The 18,335-nt window shown below is 38.1% G+C and overlaps 1 protein-coding gene across 1 annotated transcript in view; it reads left to right on the top strand.

The window, feature by feature from the left end:
- The window catches only part of LOC145987043 (aminopeptidase N-like), a 61,260-nt gene that overhangs the window by 6,919 nt on the left and 36,006 nt on the right, over window positions 1-18,335 (top strand). The window contains exon 2 of the mRNA XM_083121503.1: window positions 16,559-16,751. Coding sequence (XP_082977629.1) covers window positions 16,559-16,751 — 193 coding nt within the window. The remainder of the gene's footprint in view (window positions 1-16,558; window positions 16,752-18,335) is intronic.

Genomic DNA, 18,335 nt, shown 5'->3' with positions numbered 1-18,335 from the left:
TCCTGTGATGTAGGCAGATTGGCTACAGTATTCTGCAAAGACTCCAGGGCTGATTTCACAGCATCCAACTCAGTAGCATAGCATCTTGAAGCAGGGTTATGTCTGCCTGAGTAGGTGTTGATTGTTGTAAAATTTAAAGCTTTGTTTGGATATCATCGATCAAGTGATGAAAATGAGATAGCTCAGATTCAGTGTTGAGGTTTTCAAGTTTGGTGATCTGTTGCTGGACACTGACAAGGGTGTCTACAATACCAGGTAAGCGGGATTCTAGAGTTTCTTGTACCTTTGTCAGATCACTTTGTACTACTGCTATGGTACCCTCAAGATGGCTTATGGTACTCTGAATTTTTCCAAAATCTTCATATGTCTCGAGTTGCAGCTTGATTTTGGCAACACTACGAGTGATAGCACTCAGAGCATCAGAAGATGGTAAGTTGTCCATAAAATTCTCAAGTGTATCGATTTTTTCTTTAACCTTGGCTATGGCATTGTTTAAGGGGTCCAGATTAGGAATCTCCAGTGAGTGAATTTGTTCTTTCAGAGTAGAAATCACTAGATCAAAATCATCTTGGAATTTTATGCTTTTGACAATTGTTTGGAGCTGTGTCTGGACACTACCAATCTGCTCTTCTAGTTGCTGTTTCAATTGCTCAGAGTTGGTAGCCTGAGTCTTAAATTTGGCTTGAAGAGCTGCTATAGCCTCCTCTAAACATTGAAAATTATCTAATGTGACCAAGTCAGTATATTTTTGAAGCAACAATTTGAGTTCTGAGTCAATTTTAAGAAGAGGGTCCATGCATTGTGATTGTAAATTGGTAATCTCTAGTTGAAGACTGGCATTGAGTGTAGTTTGTAGAGCTTGTAAATCACTTCTTAATTTTTTGACTCTGATATCAAGCATCAGAATCTCATCACTGTGATCTTCGCGCCTTGTATGCCCAAAAATATCATTAGGCATTTTGCTTTAGTAGTTATTTATTAGTATCTGATTCTTAATTCTATAAAAAAGAGGCATAAGCTTGTAATAGTGTCCCGGGACCTCAATATATAAGCAGTCACCGGCAGAGACAGTATATAAAGTGCCAGAAACCATGTTTGAGTGCTTAATTCTGTAAATATTTTTGCCTACTGAAACCTTGACATTACCCTCGGGGGTTGTAATAAATTGTAATTGGCCACCTACAGGTAATTGGTAGTGGTTTAAGTTATTGTTAAATATGTACAATTTTTTACCTGTTTTATCATCAACATCTGTAAGTATGCTGTTCAGATGAATAATTAACAAACCACTTAGTTTAGATATCATAGATTGTATATTAGGAGAGGGTGCTGGTGTTGGCAGGTCCATAATAGCCTGTTTTTTGAACCCAAATAAGTTCATCGGCATGTTTATTTATTTCAAATCATGCTCTGTGTTTGGGCCTTGATTGCCACTTATCAAGTTACAATGACCCCATAGTAAAGTATGAATACCACATGATAAAATGCATCTTTTATCGTCATGTGGGTCCAGAGCAATTTTTCTTATAACATTTGTGGTCAACAAGTGATCTTTACTCTGGATTCTGCATTCTGATGTTCTGATTGAACTCTGTGATTTGAGACAATCTTCATAATCTTTAAATTGGAGCTCTTTGTCCACAGTTACTCTACCAATGCCCTTGGCTTTTTTCGCAACAGCACCACTACATGTTTCAAAGCTGTACATCTTGGCCCTTAACCCAGCAAATGCCACAATAACATAGCCAAGTGTCTCGTCTTTTAACTTGATAGGTACCTTTTTGTTGCAGGGTTGAACCTTTGGATGTTCACTGGTATCAAAATATTTAATCAATGCAGGCTGTGATATATCTTGATAGACATCTTCTGTCTGAATATCAAGGATAAAGGTATCTGTGTCCATGTACATCAGTTTTACACGATCACCATAAAAAGGCTTCAGCACATCATAATAGAGCTTTAGCATGTGTAATTTGGACAATTCTAATATCACAGCTACTACATAAATAGGCTTATCACACTTAATCTTTGTTTTTTTTTTTTCATATTAAAGAGTGCCAGATTATCATCATAAATTCTTCTGTAATTGAAGTTTGGCTTTGCTACCAATTTTTTGCTCCGGTTGTGGTCAATAACTAATTTAACATCAGTATGTTTTTTGACATTTTCTATGGTTTTACCATACACTGAATTGACCATCAATTTGAACAAGGTCTTATCAAATTGTGTTATAGCAAGTGTTCGAAGCTCGATGTTTGTATCGATGTATTGCTTCAACCATGTTGAGTGCTTGAACCTCAAGATGTTGCCAACCTTGGTCACTTAAACACCGTGATGCATCAGGAAGTGGAGGTTTTTGTAGTATATGACATAACCCTGTTTTGGTTTTAGAGTCATCATTAGTTTCTTCTGTATAGAGCCATTTGAACACTCGACCTCAGGAATTGGGGGCAGATCAGAAAACTGGCTGTGTAAATTATCAGGAATTTTCAGATCAACCTCTAAGAATAGACCATAGTCACTGTCATCAAAATCCTGAAGATCTTCAATATTGAAATATTCGACCCACTCAAGCCCTGCATATGGCAGTTTATCCATCATAGCATAACCATATGGTTGGCATCCACATAAGGTATATAGTTTGATGGAAGTGCTGGATCATAATCAGGAATATATTTGTTGTTGGCTCTGCTATATCTCTGAGAGCATTGCACCATGCCTCCTTGTATAAATTGTTCCATAAAGAGATTCATTTCCTGATCCTGGATCAGATCCAATTGCATTTTAGTGTTCAAAAACATGGCAGACCATGCTATGCCCGGAGCACTGTAGAAATATATTGGATCCAACTTATAATTTTCCATCGACGATTTACTAAATCCCTGAAGTATATCAGCTAAGAGAGTCACATCAAGTTTCAAGTATGCCTTATGATAATCACCAAGTGTCTGGCATTTTAAGTTGGTCCACATCAACTGGGCATGGTGATAATCTTCATCAGTGATTCCAGATGCTCTGAGTTTGCTGTAGAACTCTTGTTGTGGTGGCAGAGCACACTCATGAAATTTAGAAAAATCTGTAACATAGTCATATGGGTATACACCCTTCCGCCTAATTAATTTTAGGTCCTGATTTGGAAACATAGCACATGTGATTTTAAATTGGTCATCAGATAATTGATTGGCCAGAGTAGCCAGGCTAGCCGACAGAATTCTGTATGAATCTAGAAATCTTAGGTAAATAGGCCTGCCATTAACACTAATTATTTTGCTAATAGCTATATAATTCTCATCATTTTCTGCTAAAATATTTAAATTCTGCTTGTCAAACCCCTCGTACCTGATCAGATGATGAAAATCATAATTGGATGCCCCGTGGCAAAATATCGGGACAAATTTTGGTCTCTGGATCTTAATATTACAGCTATTACACAGGGTCATTTTGAATTTACCATCTGTATGAGAATGGTGATGCTGCTTAATATTTGTGTCTGAAAATTCAGAATCACATACCGGGCATTTTTCTGCATTATTGAAATCCTCAATCTGGTCCTCTGTTAAAGGCAACATAGGTTTTGATTTTAATAATACATTAGATGCTATGCAACGACACTCATTTTCTATTCTATGTGCAAATTCTTTGATGGCATCTGGTCCCATGTATAAATATTCTTTACTAACAACACCATTCTGTACAACCACATAATAAAAACTAGAAGGTTCATGTAGCTGGTATAATGTACTTGAAGATTCATCAGGATCTAAGCTGCATAATGCAAGGGGTTTGAGATTTGATTCAAAATCACAAACTATATATGCTGGGTGTTCCAACAAGGCTTCATTTGGTTTAGTCATAACCATATGAACAGGTTTATGGTTGCCACAGTATTTAAGATGCTCAACTAACTTGTTTTTAGCAATTTCTGTATTCTGTTCACAAACACCATTTACTATTTTTTGACCACCAAATACAGTCAAATATCTTCGACACAACTTGTATAACAACTAAGTTGACCATTAAAACTGCTATGGATGGGTGCATTGCGCGGCTGCTTTACTGGTCTATGATTATCGGGTGTTTGAAGTTTCCTTTTTAGACCAGATGTAGATGGCTGTGATGAAGTAGAAGGCTGTACATAACCAGTACACTTATGCCTATTGTAATATGCTTTGCTAAATATTTTATGGCATTTTGAGCACATTTTAGTAGGCTTTCTGCATTTCTTAGGATCACAATTATGCCGGTGCCTAGCCCAATTGGAACTAAATATATTTTTATTACACTGATTGCAATATTTCAAGTTTGGCATTTTTATTGTTTATTTAATATATAAAATTTCTTGGGCCAAAAAAACAGAACTATGGATAGTATGCCAAAACAATTATAACAGCAGTTAGTAGCTGAGCGGGTGCTCTTATAGCCAGACAACAGCAGTAACTAGGCTCTGGTGATCCCCAATGTAGAGTAGTTTTGCTCTATTATGCTGTTGTATAACAGACTTGAAATTAGTTGAGTACAATTATATTATACCAAATAGAATTAACACAATTGTTATCCAAAAAGCCAATCACTTTGGATTTGCCCACAGCAATAGACAATTTAAGTACTAGCAAATGCTTAACAGCATAGAGCTATTCATAAATATTCCACAGTCCAGCATTTGCTCATATGTTTTTTAAAGACACAATTCTAGAGTTGTTGTTGTTGAGTTGGTGTTTTAAGTCCACTTTAAGCACAGTAAAGCTAATCGGGACTAGGCCCACACACTCTACCGAGTATCAAACTCGGGAGCCTCTTGATTACAAGGCAATACTTTGCCATCAGGGAGGCCCACACACTCCACCGAGTATCAAACCCGGGAGCCATCAGCTGGATACCAGCTAATACAGTCAAAGTTGGACTTTGGATCTGCAGTGAATATTCTCAAAGTCTCACGTGTGGGGATATTATTCTGCCACATGTATTTCAATCTCACACACTCTACCGAGTATCAAACCAGGGAGCCTCTTGATTACAAGGCATATAAGCCATCGGGACTAAGACCACACACTCCACCGAGTATCAAACCCGGGAGCCATCAGCTGGATACCAGCTAATACAGTCAAAGTTGGACTTTGGATCTGCAGTGAATATTCTCAAAGTCTCACGTGTGGGGATATTATTTCAGAGCATAGACTTCTGGAATTGGAGTCAGTATCGCGTGTCAGGTCTGCATTGGTAATGCCCTTTTAGTAAGAATTTTCCCTAGAATTATACAGAAATATCAATTAAAGTTTCATGCCCTTCCAGCGAATTGGAGTCAGCAGCGTGTGTCAGGTCTGCATGAGAGCATGCAAAGGGGTAATGTCCTTTTAGTAAGAATTTTCCCTAGAATTACCCAGAAATATCAATTAAAGTTTCATGCCCTTCCAGCTTATTTCTGTGTAGATTATCCCATGCGTGCCAGCAAAGTGGAATATGGAAGTCCCAAGCCTGCATAATTTATTTCCAGGCCAGGCAATGCATGATCTCCCCGATGGAAACTGTCTAGGCGACAGAACTGAAGTATTTCTGAGCTAAGTAATTAGTGCCCCGGGCAATAAACTGATCAAAGGTTAGGAAGCAAGCAGGTAATAGTTCAATTTGAAGCCTGCCTTTGTCCAAGGTAATCCTGTATTGTATTAGATCTGTATGTTGTTAGAGGCACCTACATGAGCAGTTTTGGCTTAGTTTTAAGTGTAGCCATAACAATATCATGAAGACTATATTTTTAGCAGGCTTACAGACAACAGACTGACAGATTCAGCTTTTGTACACATGGCCAAATCAGTCTGTTGAGGCTTCTTCATTTGTACACTGTAATTCTTCATTTGTACACTAAACCTGCCGCAAAATTAGTTTGGTATTGAGAGCTGAAGGAACACGCGTCACGGTGTTGCCATATCATGCGGTACGGTACGGTATGCAGTGCAGCCGTCTGACGCTGTGTCGAGGAAAACGTGTTATGAAAAGGAACAACAATGGTGAAATGTGTTATTGTTTTTCGAGGAAAACGGAATAACAATGATGACAACAATGATGAATGTGTTATAGTTTCCTTTCTTCATTGCCATCTCCCTTACAACATGAAAAGATTAACGAAACGAGCACTGTTTACAGGTTACCTTTTCAATAATCATTTCTTTCCGAAGTTGCCTTTAAAGTCTGCCCGTCTTTCAATTATACCGCAACTGAATTGCACAAAGTCCAGTTGGTTTGAATTTTTTGAATTTGAATTTGAATTTAAAATGGTGGGAGCGTCAGCACTTAGGCTATTTTGCTCCCGTCACATTATACGGGGGCCAGCCCCTTGTCATTACAAATAACAACTCTAACGTTGCGTAACTAAAAATCTTAAAATGTTCTGACTTCTGTTAAAAGCTAAGGCTGTAAATGGGCACTCAGCACACACAAGGACAAAAAACAGGACAACACACACAAAATTATACTGGCCATAGTGCCAGTCGCCAGAGCCTCGTTAGTCTCTAGTTCAGGGTGCACTACGTGGAAGTGAGGTTGACATTTGGGTGTACTACGTGGAAGATCACCCCTTACACCCCAAAGTCCAGTTGGTGGAGCGTCTGACTTTCACGCGTGAGACCCGCGGTGGTTTGTGGAACTTTTTCAAATATCCTGAGCGGCTCCGGGGTCGACTCAGCCCACGTGAGTACCTGGGGCAAACCTGCGGTAAAGGAGGTTGGTGAAGCACATCACCTCCATAATATGGCCTAGGTCGAGGCCCAGAATGTGTGGAGCTCTACCTCCAATCCCCATATGCCTCCATACTTTATTTCGCGTCCATTATTTTTTTTTGTATGAGAATCCCAGAGATTTTATGACTGTCCTTAAAGATGTTTCCCCCCCTTGAAAAAGTCCCGAATCTTTCAACGAAACGCGCAGTTTCCCAACAGTGGGATGATCTTTCCTCCTAAAATAAGAGTAAAATATGGCGACGAATAGCATCTTGCTGAAAGGTATCTAAATTTGTCACGCGTTTACTGATATTCCTCTTCTTTCCTGGGGTTTCCAATTTTGAAGCCTCGCATTTATTTATTTCTACCACATTATTTTTTTTTCCCTATGGTAACAATAGTGTTCTTAGACACGCCGAAAGCAGCAGCAGTCCTGTCCAGAACTTTATTTACAGAAATGATTGGACCCCCATTGTTTTTCTCTTGCTCAAATTATTTGCGCTCAGAACAAACCATCTCCCGCGTTTGTCCTTTGAGAAGAATTCCTTTTTCTTTTAGTGCATGGCCTCTTTGGTACATTGTTATCTCGAGTATTGCCTCCTGTGCTTGACGTTCTTCACACAAGCTCACGACACACTCAAGTAGAACACAGAAAATTATGCACAAGAAAAAACACTAAAACAACACGCTATATACAACAAAGAATACTCTAAATTCAATAAGCACTAAACAAACTTACCGGTTAAAATATCACAGCAACGCAACGCAACAAACAAACAACACGTCCTCGCCCAACAACATGAAATCTGATCGCAGGAAGAATCGCCAGATAAGCGGCAACACCGAGATAAACGTTTTCTGTTGCTAGGTAACCAGGGCTTGGGTGAAGCACTGGGAAGATTTTGATTGGCTCGCATGCCAGCAACCCACCCTTCCGCAGTGACGTAGACCCCTATTTCAACACGTGCTTCCCAAGCGTCAATACCAAACTAATTTTGCGGCAGGTATAGGGCTCAAGATTCTTTGGATTTAACTGTGTAGCACACTTGGGCAATTGACTCATATAGACATCTTGACATTGTTTTAAGTATAGCCAAATCAGTCTGTTTAATCATAAGAGCTCTTCATTTGTATGATTTTTGTGCTCATCCTATAGTATTTTATACTGTTCTTCTTCTTCCTCTTCTCCCCTTTTTTCTTTCCATCCTAATCCCTCTCCTTTCTTCTTCAACTTTATTTTTATTTTCTCTCTAAATTTCTCCTGCCAGCTTTTCATTTCGTAAAATGTATATTCTCTCGTAAGATTCTTACACTTTTGTACTTGATACAGAGTCTGAAGAAGGCCTTGCTAGAAGGTTGAAACGTTACGTTTAGTTTATGTTTTTAATAAAATAAATTACTGCCTTTGTCAGTATATTTATATTTTTTCATAATCATGGAAACAAGGCTTAATGGTGTTATAATTGGAATCTCCACCCTCAAAATAGTCTCGCTCGTCTCCTATCACCTACTCACTCCTATTGATAAGTTACTCCTTTCCAAACATCCTTGCGTTTAATCTAACTTTATACTTTATAAAGATGTGACGTTAGGGATAACTTTTCAAAACTTCATGAATTTTCAAGAATATCACTTACTATTGTCAATTATAATCAACTTTATATGCTATTTCGAGCAGGATACATAGGTCCGAAGCATTGAAATTGTCCCCTCTCCCTAGGAATCGAACCCTGTCCCTTTAATGATAAGACGACTGCATTAGCCACTACGCTATCATCAGTGAACAGCCAGTTTCTGTAACGTTAAGTTATTCTCGGAATCGTAACTAAATGATAGCAAAATAAGTTAAAATGTCATACAAGCCATTAAAAATATTCTTAATGCTCCTTAGAACAATTTTTGTTTTCAGAATTTAAAATTGCGAAATGATTCTTGCAAAGGCAGACAAAGAACATTTTACCCCCACCCACCCTGGCTGGCCCTAGGTCGGGGCCATACAATATACTCAGAGCCTGTGACCAAAATATTTTTAGAAATCTTAAAAAGATGAACATTTTTGTGCCTTAATCTGAAGTACAGTGTTCTATACAATCACAATTTTCTACTATTACGTAAGAGCAATAAGTAGGCAGAACAAACCAAGAAATATGTGAGGTTCTAATTGGTGTTTCTTTTCATGGTTAGACGTTCATTATATTGAATTTAGACGCGCTGTGGTGAATTTACATTGTTTCGTGTAAATTAATATTACCACGTTCTCATTTTATAATATAATAATAGTGCATATGAGCAATTTTTCATTGAAATGTTTGAACACGAATTTTATTTAGTACTTGTTTAAAATATAATTTGTATAATTTGGGATATTTTTAAGTGTGTCAAAAGAATCAATGTAGCTCTGCCACCGCGCCCCCATCCCCCCAAGAAAATCCAGCGTGAGACGAATTGTGGTGCGATGTGTTACCGTGCGATCAATGTTCAGTTTTAAATGTATACTTTCAAACAGGGGCAATTACCGTTGAGCATGTAACAGATTTTTCCATGAAGGATCATGTATGTGCTTCGTTGGAAATAGAACGAACACCTTGTTGTTAAGCTTTTAATTTTGACGGCTTTACATTCCACAATAGCTTCATCTTATGTAAATGATCAAGAATAATTTTATTCTACTGCTTACCTCCAAAAAGAAGTTTTCTCTCTTCCCCTGCATCCACATTTTCAGAAACACATTTGATATGTTTATGTTAACAATGACACGACGCGGTGGTCGACGGACTCATTGTTATTCACAAGTTTCCGATTCACCCGATAACTGACTACTGACTACTGACCCTGACCAACACCAAACTTCAACTGAAAATTTCAAGGCAAAGCTAGGAGAGACGTAATCATATTTCGAAACGCCAATCTGGGCAATGCTTCCCGGACAACGGTGTTGTGGACATGCAATAGTAGGAGGGAGGCCAGGAATTCTTCATAGGATATTTGGTTCCTCCACAACACCTGTTTCGCGGAAATATGTGGGCTTGGATCTATTTCGGAACTGCAGACCGTTCCTATCTGAGTGCACCGACCTCTTCCCTCCACTTTCCCTGGAGCATTGTTACGAGCGAGTGTATCTGTAGAAAACCTGCTGGAACTGGAAACAGGAAGAGGGAATTCCTATAAGGGATAATTCACGTTTGCACTTGCTTTTTAAAGACGAAACTGCCATTTTAAATGTGCTTAGCGATCTGTCAGTCAAGTACTTCTTTTCTTGTTCTTGCTGTTAGCGGAAACTTCAGCCCATGTTCATTTGACGAATATAAAAAATTATTTCTCAAATTTTATTCTCAACCACAAATGAGCAGAAAAAATAGTACATTTTTTATGGCTCCACTTGCGGGGGGGGATCAAAAAGACCATATTGGCCCCCTCGATGATGAGTGCGAGGGCATGATGTAGCACTATTTTCTTTCTTTCTTGTTTCTTTCCTTCATGTTCATTAGTCAAATTCAAACAATGAATATCACATCATATGCTATTAGATTCTATTTACAAAATACATACAAAACTACTCTAGTTATGCGAATGTTTATGTACTATTACATAGATGTATTTAACAAGCCTACTGAAATAGGAAGTTCACACTTACATTCGAAAAAGTCGGCATTTTTGCAACTACTGCTTGTGTCTGGTTATGAATTCCATGTTGAAAGTTGTATTTTGATTTATATTTTCTTTGATTTGAAACACTATATGGAAAGAAACCCAACCAAAGGAAAAACACTCCTGTTTCTTTCGAAAAGAGCCGTTTTCTTTTAACGATTTCCAAATCAATTTTTACACATGTTAACAATAAGAATCTTAAGGAGTGTAGTGCACGTTTACCCAATAGGGTCTATGTGTGATTTTATTGTATTGCAGTATTCTTGCATGTTGTTTGTGCGGAGTGTTTTTCTTTGTGGTATTGCATAATTTTGCATGAATCATAGTATATGTATACAATTTTCCAATATACTAACTCGATATTCTTTCAAAAGTTTAATCCCACATTCAGATTAGGATCGAGATTTCTGAACTTTTACCGTTTTGGTTACGGACGAGAGAACGGATTTTCCAATAGAAAGTCACAAGAACATGGTACAGTATTTTTAAATTAATTATTCATTCTTTCTATATATATATAACGGGTTGTACATATACGAGATGTGTAACTTAGGACCTAACTTTGGTGGGTCAGAAACGAACTTGGAGCTTAACTTTGGGAGGCAGAATCAAAGAGTTTTCAACCCCATAAAAATATCAACTAGGACTATTGTTGAAAGCCAGAATATACTGTTACATTTGAGAAATCGTAAATATTACTGGATTCTTTGATACTAAGGTTCCAGGATGTTAACAAAAGTACCATTAACATACAAATTTCTATTAGCCTGAAAATTTGTGGACAAGTGTCCTCTTGGCCCAACCAAATTACGCCTCTGTATAAACTTTCGAGATCTATGTTTGGATGTTCCTGTTTCAGCACATCACGATCAATTTTCTACTTGTATACCAAACTAGTAAAAACTGCCAAACTTGCGAACCAGCATTGGTTGGAATATTTATTTATTTGGGTTTATATAAAAAAACAACACAAGGATTATTCTCGTGTAATTTGTAAATATTTTTGCTTAAATATTGTGGATGAAATAGCTACACGATTTTAGATTTGGAATCCTTAGATTATCATAATTACTTCAAATGAGTAAGAGTTTAATACCATAAGGTTAACAATGGAATCTGCAAAAGTATTGCGTTTAATTCAAACGACTTGATGAAGAATTCACGACCTAGAAGGAATCTAATAGGGGTGGTTTAAGGGCCGGCAACTCGGGTAACAACCCGGGGCGCCACCCTCGGGGGCACCAAAAGGGACGTCCCACTTGAGTAGCGCCAAAACTTCATGTCTGATTACGTAAGCGTAAGTATGTTTTCTTAAGAATTTGGATTTGTGTAGACAAGAATTAATTGAAGTTACTGCTGCATAACACAATCTTTATACTGCAAAATCATGTAGGAATTTAAGCTAAGAGATTCCTCTCATTTTGATGTCATTATGTACAAATTAAACGCATACCTAAAATGAACCTCTTTTGAATGGTAACACGTGAGACATTAAAAAAATAACGGTATTTTTAATTATTAACACCATAAATTTATTCCATATTTCCATTGGAGAAAATAGGGGACCAGAAAGGATGGAAGGGTGAAAAAGAAGGGGCGCCAAAAATCCACCTCACACGGGTGAAAATTTTATCTTGAGCCACCCCTCAATCTAGACGTAAAGTTAATACCAAAATGACCATTACATTTCTGGTTGGTTAAAGAACTGAGAATCGTCTATTCTTTTCCAGAACTTGTGATTAGGTCAATGTTCAACGAAACAGTTTCTCCAGCTAATTACCAGAAGACGTTGAGTAAAATGGACAGTGAGGGGTAAGTATTCAGAGAGATAGTTATGTGTGTGTGTATATAATGGAATGTGTGTGATTTTCTGTGTGTGTGTGTAATGACGCCGCTAGAAAAAAGGTAATGGGTGGAGTAGGAATATTTACTTGGGAGTGGGGCATTACATTTTGTGCACAGCTGAAGAACAACACATGTAAAAAGAACATTATTACTGGTTGACTGGAGGGTGATCATCCCTCCTGTCTCTCTTGGTGCCGTCTCTCTCTTTTCTCTCACTCCCGCCATCTCCATGTGTGTGTTTTGAAACGTTTGTCAAAGTTTAAGAACATTTTATGCACAAATAAGATAATCGGGATTGAACCTACAGTTTCAGGTGGCCTCCACCGAGGTCGAATGTGGGATACCTTGATTTTGTGGTGTTCCAATACGTTTCATTCCGCTTGGGCATTTCTCACTCTCTCTGTGTTCTTACATTCACTAGATTCTCACACTCACTCTCTCCCTATTCTCTTGTTTCATTGGTTTCCTTGTTGTTTTCTGCTTCTCTCCCTTCATTTCTCTCTCATTCTTTGTGAATGTTTTATCTTTCCTCCGCCGGACCCTGTGGCCGAGTACGTCGACGTCCGTGGCGGAGTGGTTAGCAGAGCGCGCTACAACACCAGAGGTTCCGGTTCGAGTCCCCGGTAAGGCATGGGTATTTGTGTTTGTCCAGATGATAAGAAACTGAGAAACTGTAACAATTGAAAAGTGTAAAAGTGAGAAAAAGTGTGACTGGTAGGGGATACCTCTGTGTAGGGGTATTTACTTTATATGAAGAAAAGTGGTTAGCACATCGCGCTACGACGCCAAGGGTCCCGGGTTCGAATCCCGCTCAGGCTTGGTTGTTTGTTAGTGTCCATTCTTGAATTTCATCATTTCATCACTCATCCCCATCTTCGCAAATGAGCCAAGAGGCATAAAACGCGAAGTAAAATAAACTAAATCAATCAATCAATCTCTTTCCTGTCCATGTCTCTGTTCTTCTGTTTGTCAATACATTTTATTTTATTTAAGTTTCACTCCTCTTTTCATGTTCTTATCTCTCTCCTTCCGTTCCTACTTTATTCATCCCTGCGTATGTCTCTGTGCTTCTTCTGAAACAAAATTGTGTATTAGCCTTTTCTCTTGTTGGAGGACACTCTGCAGCTGTCATCCATTAGTATCTCTGAAATAGTATCTTTAGTTTCAGATGTTGCTACACAGTGTGATCATTGTTTACTTCATTATTGTTATATTTTAGAATAGTCGGGAGTGATTTCTTAGTTTCAATCTTCAAGAGAGGGACGATCCTCTCTTGCAATGGTGCTTGACAATAAATCTCTCCTTCTTTCTTTCTCTGCGCTTCCCTTTCTCACTTTCCTTCTCTTTCTTTTTTCGATCGCTTTCAATGTGTCCCTTTTTCTGTTTTTCCCCTCTTTCCTTCTACCTCTTTTCTCCCGCTCTGTATTTCTCTCTCTGTCTTTATTTTTCGTTTTCTTTATCTTTTTCATGTCTCTCTACCTTTCATGTCTCTCTCTCTCCTTTTCTCTTTTGTCTGCCTCCTTTTCTCCTTCTCTATCATCATCTCTCTCTTCCTTTTTATCTCTCTTCCTTCTATCTGTATCCATCTCTGCCCGTATTTATTTATTTTTCTTCTCTCCCTCTTCCTATATTTTCTCTCCATTTTCCCCTTCTCTCACTTTCTCTCTCTCTCTCTCCCTCTCTCTTCTTTCTCTCTGTAAATATGTCTAAGCTGCTGCTATTCATCTACTTATATCTCTTCCTCTTATCCACTCTTTCTCTCTCATCATCTCATTCTTCAGTTTGTCTGTGTTACATATTTCTCTTTGCATGCGTCTCTCGCTTGAGGGTTAGAATCAGGAGACCATTTGGGAAAGCGCTCTCGCAAGCAAACTATCCTTTGAGGGATATGTGTTATGTTTCTTAGTATGTGCAAGGGATAATCCATTTCATCCAATCATTGTCTACCCTAACATGTAAGCTAAAGCGGCTTACAACAAAGCAAATGCGAATTCGCTCTAACACACTTTCTTACTCTGTAGATCTTGTTCGTGTCTGCTTACTGCCTTATCTTACATTCTCTCTCTCTCTCTTTCTAATGTTTACCGTTCTGCCACATACACGCACGCACACAAAAAGTGAGAGAAGAGATAGTGAGATGAATTTTCAGAGATCTCAAGTACATTTCATGTCAGAAGTAATAATCGTAATTCATTCTCCTCAGTAAATCTTCATACGACGACGACGACAAGAAATATTTCTGGCAAACTTTTGATGAGCTCTGCCACAAGGATATACAGGGTGATTGCTAATTCGATCTATTCCTGGAAAGGGGTAATACCAGAGCACATTTGCAACAGATTTGACCCTATGCACAGGGGGTCGGAAATCAATGGGTTTCGAGTTATTCCAGTGTGTAGATTGTCGTGACATATTCCGACTTGCGACCAAAAACTACTAATTGTGAAAACACTACTACACCCTGGACACTTAATTGGCACGTTGCTAACAGCTGACGAATGAGTGAATACTGGGAAAAAAACTCTTATGCCCAAAATGTTCAAACCCACAGAAAGAAACAGTAATTGGAGCACACGTCATTAAGAAATTTGGAAGTTATCGTTTAAATCAAAGAGGATTACTAAAAAAAAATGGTAACACACTTTGCGTAAAAATTACGGATGCGATTGAACCAATTACATTGGTTAAACCATTGTAATTAATTTAATGTGGGGAAATAAACAATATCGTTTAACTAAACAACAACGCATTTTCAGATCATAACTGCCCCCAAAATAGATACATAAAATAAACATAAGACCTAAGTCATCCGAGCACAATTTAGTTGCATTTAGCAAATTTAAGAATTTAATCAGCACACTTTGATTGGGAGTTTGGCAATGCTGGAGACAAGGTACGAAACTGGGTTTCACATCCGTTTCTTGTCCAGCGCGGGGTGCCCAAAGAGGGGAAGGTGAGGGTAGAAAGGTAAAGACAACTTGTTCAGAGGGCGAATAATGTTTCTATCACAGTGTTCTGCGTTTTCGTTAGTTTCTCGATTTACTCCTGTTGCTTTGTTCTTTTATTGTTATATTTTATATTGTTTTTTCTTATTTCCGTTCATTTATTTTTTAATAGTTCTTTCATTGATTTTCTTTATTTTTCTTCGCTTTTTGTGCCACTTTTTGCTAATTTGCGAAGATGGGGAGGAGTGTTGATATGATGAAATTGACGAATGGACAATCACAAATATCCGTGCCAAGGCCGAGATTAGAAGTCGTAGCGCGATGTGCTAACCACTTCGCCACTGGTGTCGGGTTTCATTGTTGTGAGCGTGAAGTGAGCAAGGGGAATTATCACTTTTATTACTCTGGAATGCTACAAAAACAAGCAGTAGAAGCCTATTACAGGGCATAGGAAGAAAGAAGGGGCATTGAGGACTGTCACTTGAATGACATCTAAAGCATCAATTTACGATAAAATCAAGAAATACGATTTACGAGTTAGCATACATCAAGAGTTAAGAATATGTTGTTACATTTTCAAAAATAACTTTAAGGTTATATTTTTATATTTTTAAAAAGTTGCACCCATAACAACACGAACTCACAGCTTGTGCCTACTCTTCCAGTGACACCACGCTTCGCCACTGCTCTCATCCACATAATGTACTGATATTACTAAATCTATTACACGTGGTCCAAGTACTATGCCAGCTCCATGAATTCCTGGGGAGTCTCCTCCCGAGTGAAATATTGACATATTATGAAATGTAAATATTAACTAACACTCTGGTATACCCAAACCGCGGAAGTTGATTACCGCAGCAACATATCTCTCTCTTTCTAACATCCACCTCCGTGGGAGAGTGGTTAACACAGCGCGATACAACGAAGGGCTCCCGAATTCAAATACCAGGTTGAACATGGGTGTTATTTGAGTGTATTTTTCTTCATGAATTTCATCATGTCATCACTCCTTCTTATCTTCGCGATTAGCGAGAATTGGTAGAAGAGCCAAGTATTATAAACCAAATCAAGCAATATCTCCCTCTTTCTTCAATGTACAACATTTTATGTTCTATATGTGACTATTATATTGTTTAGATTGATTGATTGATTGATTTAGTTTATTTTACTTCGCGTTTTTTGTGCCTCTTGGCTAATTTGCGAAGATGGGGATGAGTGATGAAATGATGAAATTGATGAATGGACATTCACAAACAACCAAGCCCGACCGGGATTCGAACCCGGGACCGTTGGCGTCGCAGCGCGATGTGCTAACCACTCGGCCACAGGGTCGGGCTATATTGTTTAGAGTGTACACTTAAGAATATAAATGATTTTTTTTGGAATCTTATCATACGTCTATTACAGAAAGTGTGCAATGTAAGGAAAAACAAAGAAACAGATGAGGATCTGCTGTGGACAATTCCCATCCCCTACACAACGCAAGACGAGCTTCAGTTCGTTGATAGGAGAGCTAAGATCTTCCTACAAGAGAAGGAAGGAGTGCTGACCTGTCTTCCAGATAGAAACAAATTTATCCTTGCCAATCCCGAGTATGTAGGTGAGTTCTGTACCACGTATCAATTCGCTTCCTCCTTCCCCCTTGGTGTCAGCTTTTGTCTAAGTCAGCTTCTTGTTTATTACATTAACTTGTATCACAAATATTATTGTATAATACAACATAAATGTTTTCTTTACATTCTCTATTTTACAAATGTCTTCCGCAACTGTCGCAGAAGACTCTATCGACAATGTTCCCGAATTAATAATACAAACATAAATACAAGGAATACAATACAACACAACAATGTCCTTACAACTTAGACTTGACATCCATGCATATCATTTACTATTAAGTATCCCAACAAAGATGCTGTACAGGCGACTTTCATGTGAAGTCAGGTTGCGCACAGCCGGCATGTTTGCGTAAGCAAGAAAATGTGAAATAACGTGAGCTTCTGTATGAAACACCGAATACTTCATAATGTACCATCGTAAAAATGTTTCAAATCTCCCGCTTGAATTCCGTATGTTTACAAGAACTGGCCTCCATCAAGGCTGCTCGAAGACCCACTTAAGCAGATTATGACGTAGGTGAAACACACCTATATGTTTTTCTTGAACTTCAGGCATATTTAGTATGCCATAACTATAGCTACAAGGGAGTTAGTAGTTGTATTTACGGTACTATAAACCCGAGAAAGTATGAACCCCTCCTCAAGCAGATTTGCTATACTTAAAACAAGCTTAACATGAGCATATGAGCTTTTTGTTCAAGTGTGGAATCTTGTCTAATCTAAGATTTTTGTGAAAATGCCCTCGGGAATTTCCTCAGAAAGTATGACCCTCTCAGATTGATTTGTTTATACTTACAAAAGGCACTTCTGTGAGATTGTTATCCATAAATTTGTTAAAAATATGCCCCTCTTGTGGCCGCACTTAAAACTGGCCATCCACACACATACACACACACACACACATATATACACACACACATACACACATACATATTTATTTCTGGTTTAAGTTCTTGGATACCAGGTTCAATTTACATATCTAATATTAAAACAATGTAATTCTTCTAGAATTGCTCCGTGACTCTCTCATTTCTTACATCATAAACATATGATTTTTCACCTATGAGAATGACACTACAAATGGTGTCATCGGGTAATGCCTCGTGGAATTCACAGATAATTTTAATGTTTGTCCTGTCGTTCACTACAACTTGTTTTCTTTTTGAAGTGTTGATTACAAACATGGGTCTCCGTGTTTTGAATTCATCTGGTGAGTAATACATATCAGTACTGCCAGTAGTGACCCTTTTGAAAGCCGAAAAAGCTTCATATAATTTGAGGAAATCATTCTTGGACATGTCTAAATTATAATTTTCTCTAGGAAAGACCTCATTTCTGCCATTTTTAAGATAAATGTTCTTGATGTTGCAGTTATCAAATCTACTTGAATTTTTTTCCTGATTGTTGTGTCTCCCAGTCTGAAACAGTACCACCACAAAATCAGGCATGTCAAATTGAATACTGGAGAATGAATTTGTGGCATCAAACTCATAATAAGTACCAGAGGCAGGCTTCTGTACGCATTGATATGTATAAAATTGCAGAGGAACCTGTGGATTTTTTAGGAT

The sequence above is a fragment of the Lepisma saccharinum genome, chromosome 4 (assembly GCF_977018435.1).
Source record: "Lepisma saccharinum chromosome 4, izLepSacc3.1, whole genome shotgun sequence".
NCBI lineage: Eukaryota > Metazoa > Arthropoda > Insecta > Zygentoma > Lepismatidae > Lepisma > Lepisma saccharinum.
Note: the sequence above shows the minus strand (reverse complement) of the source record. Positions and strands in the feature narration are given on the sequence as shown.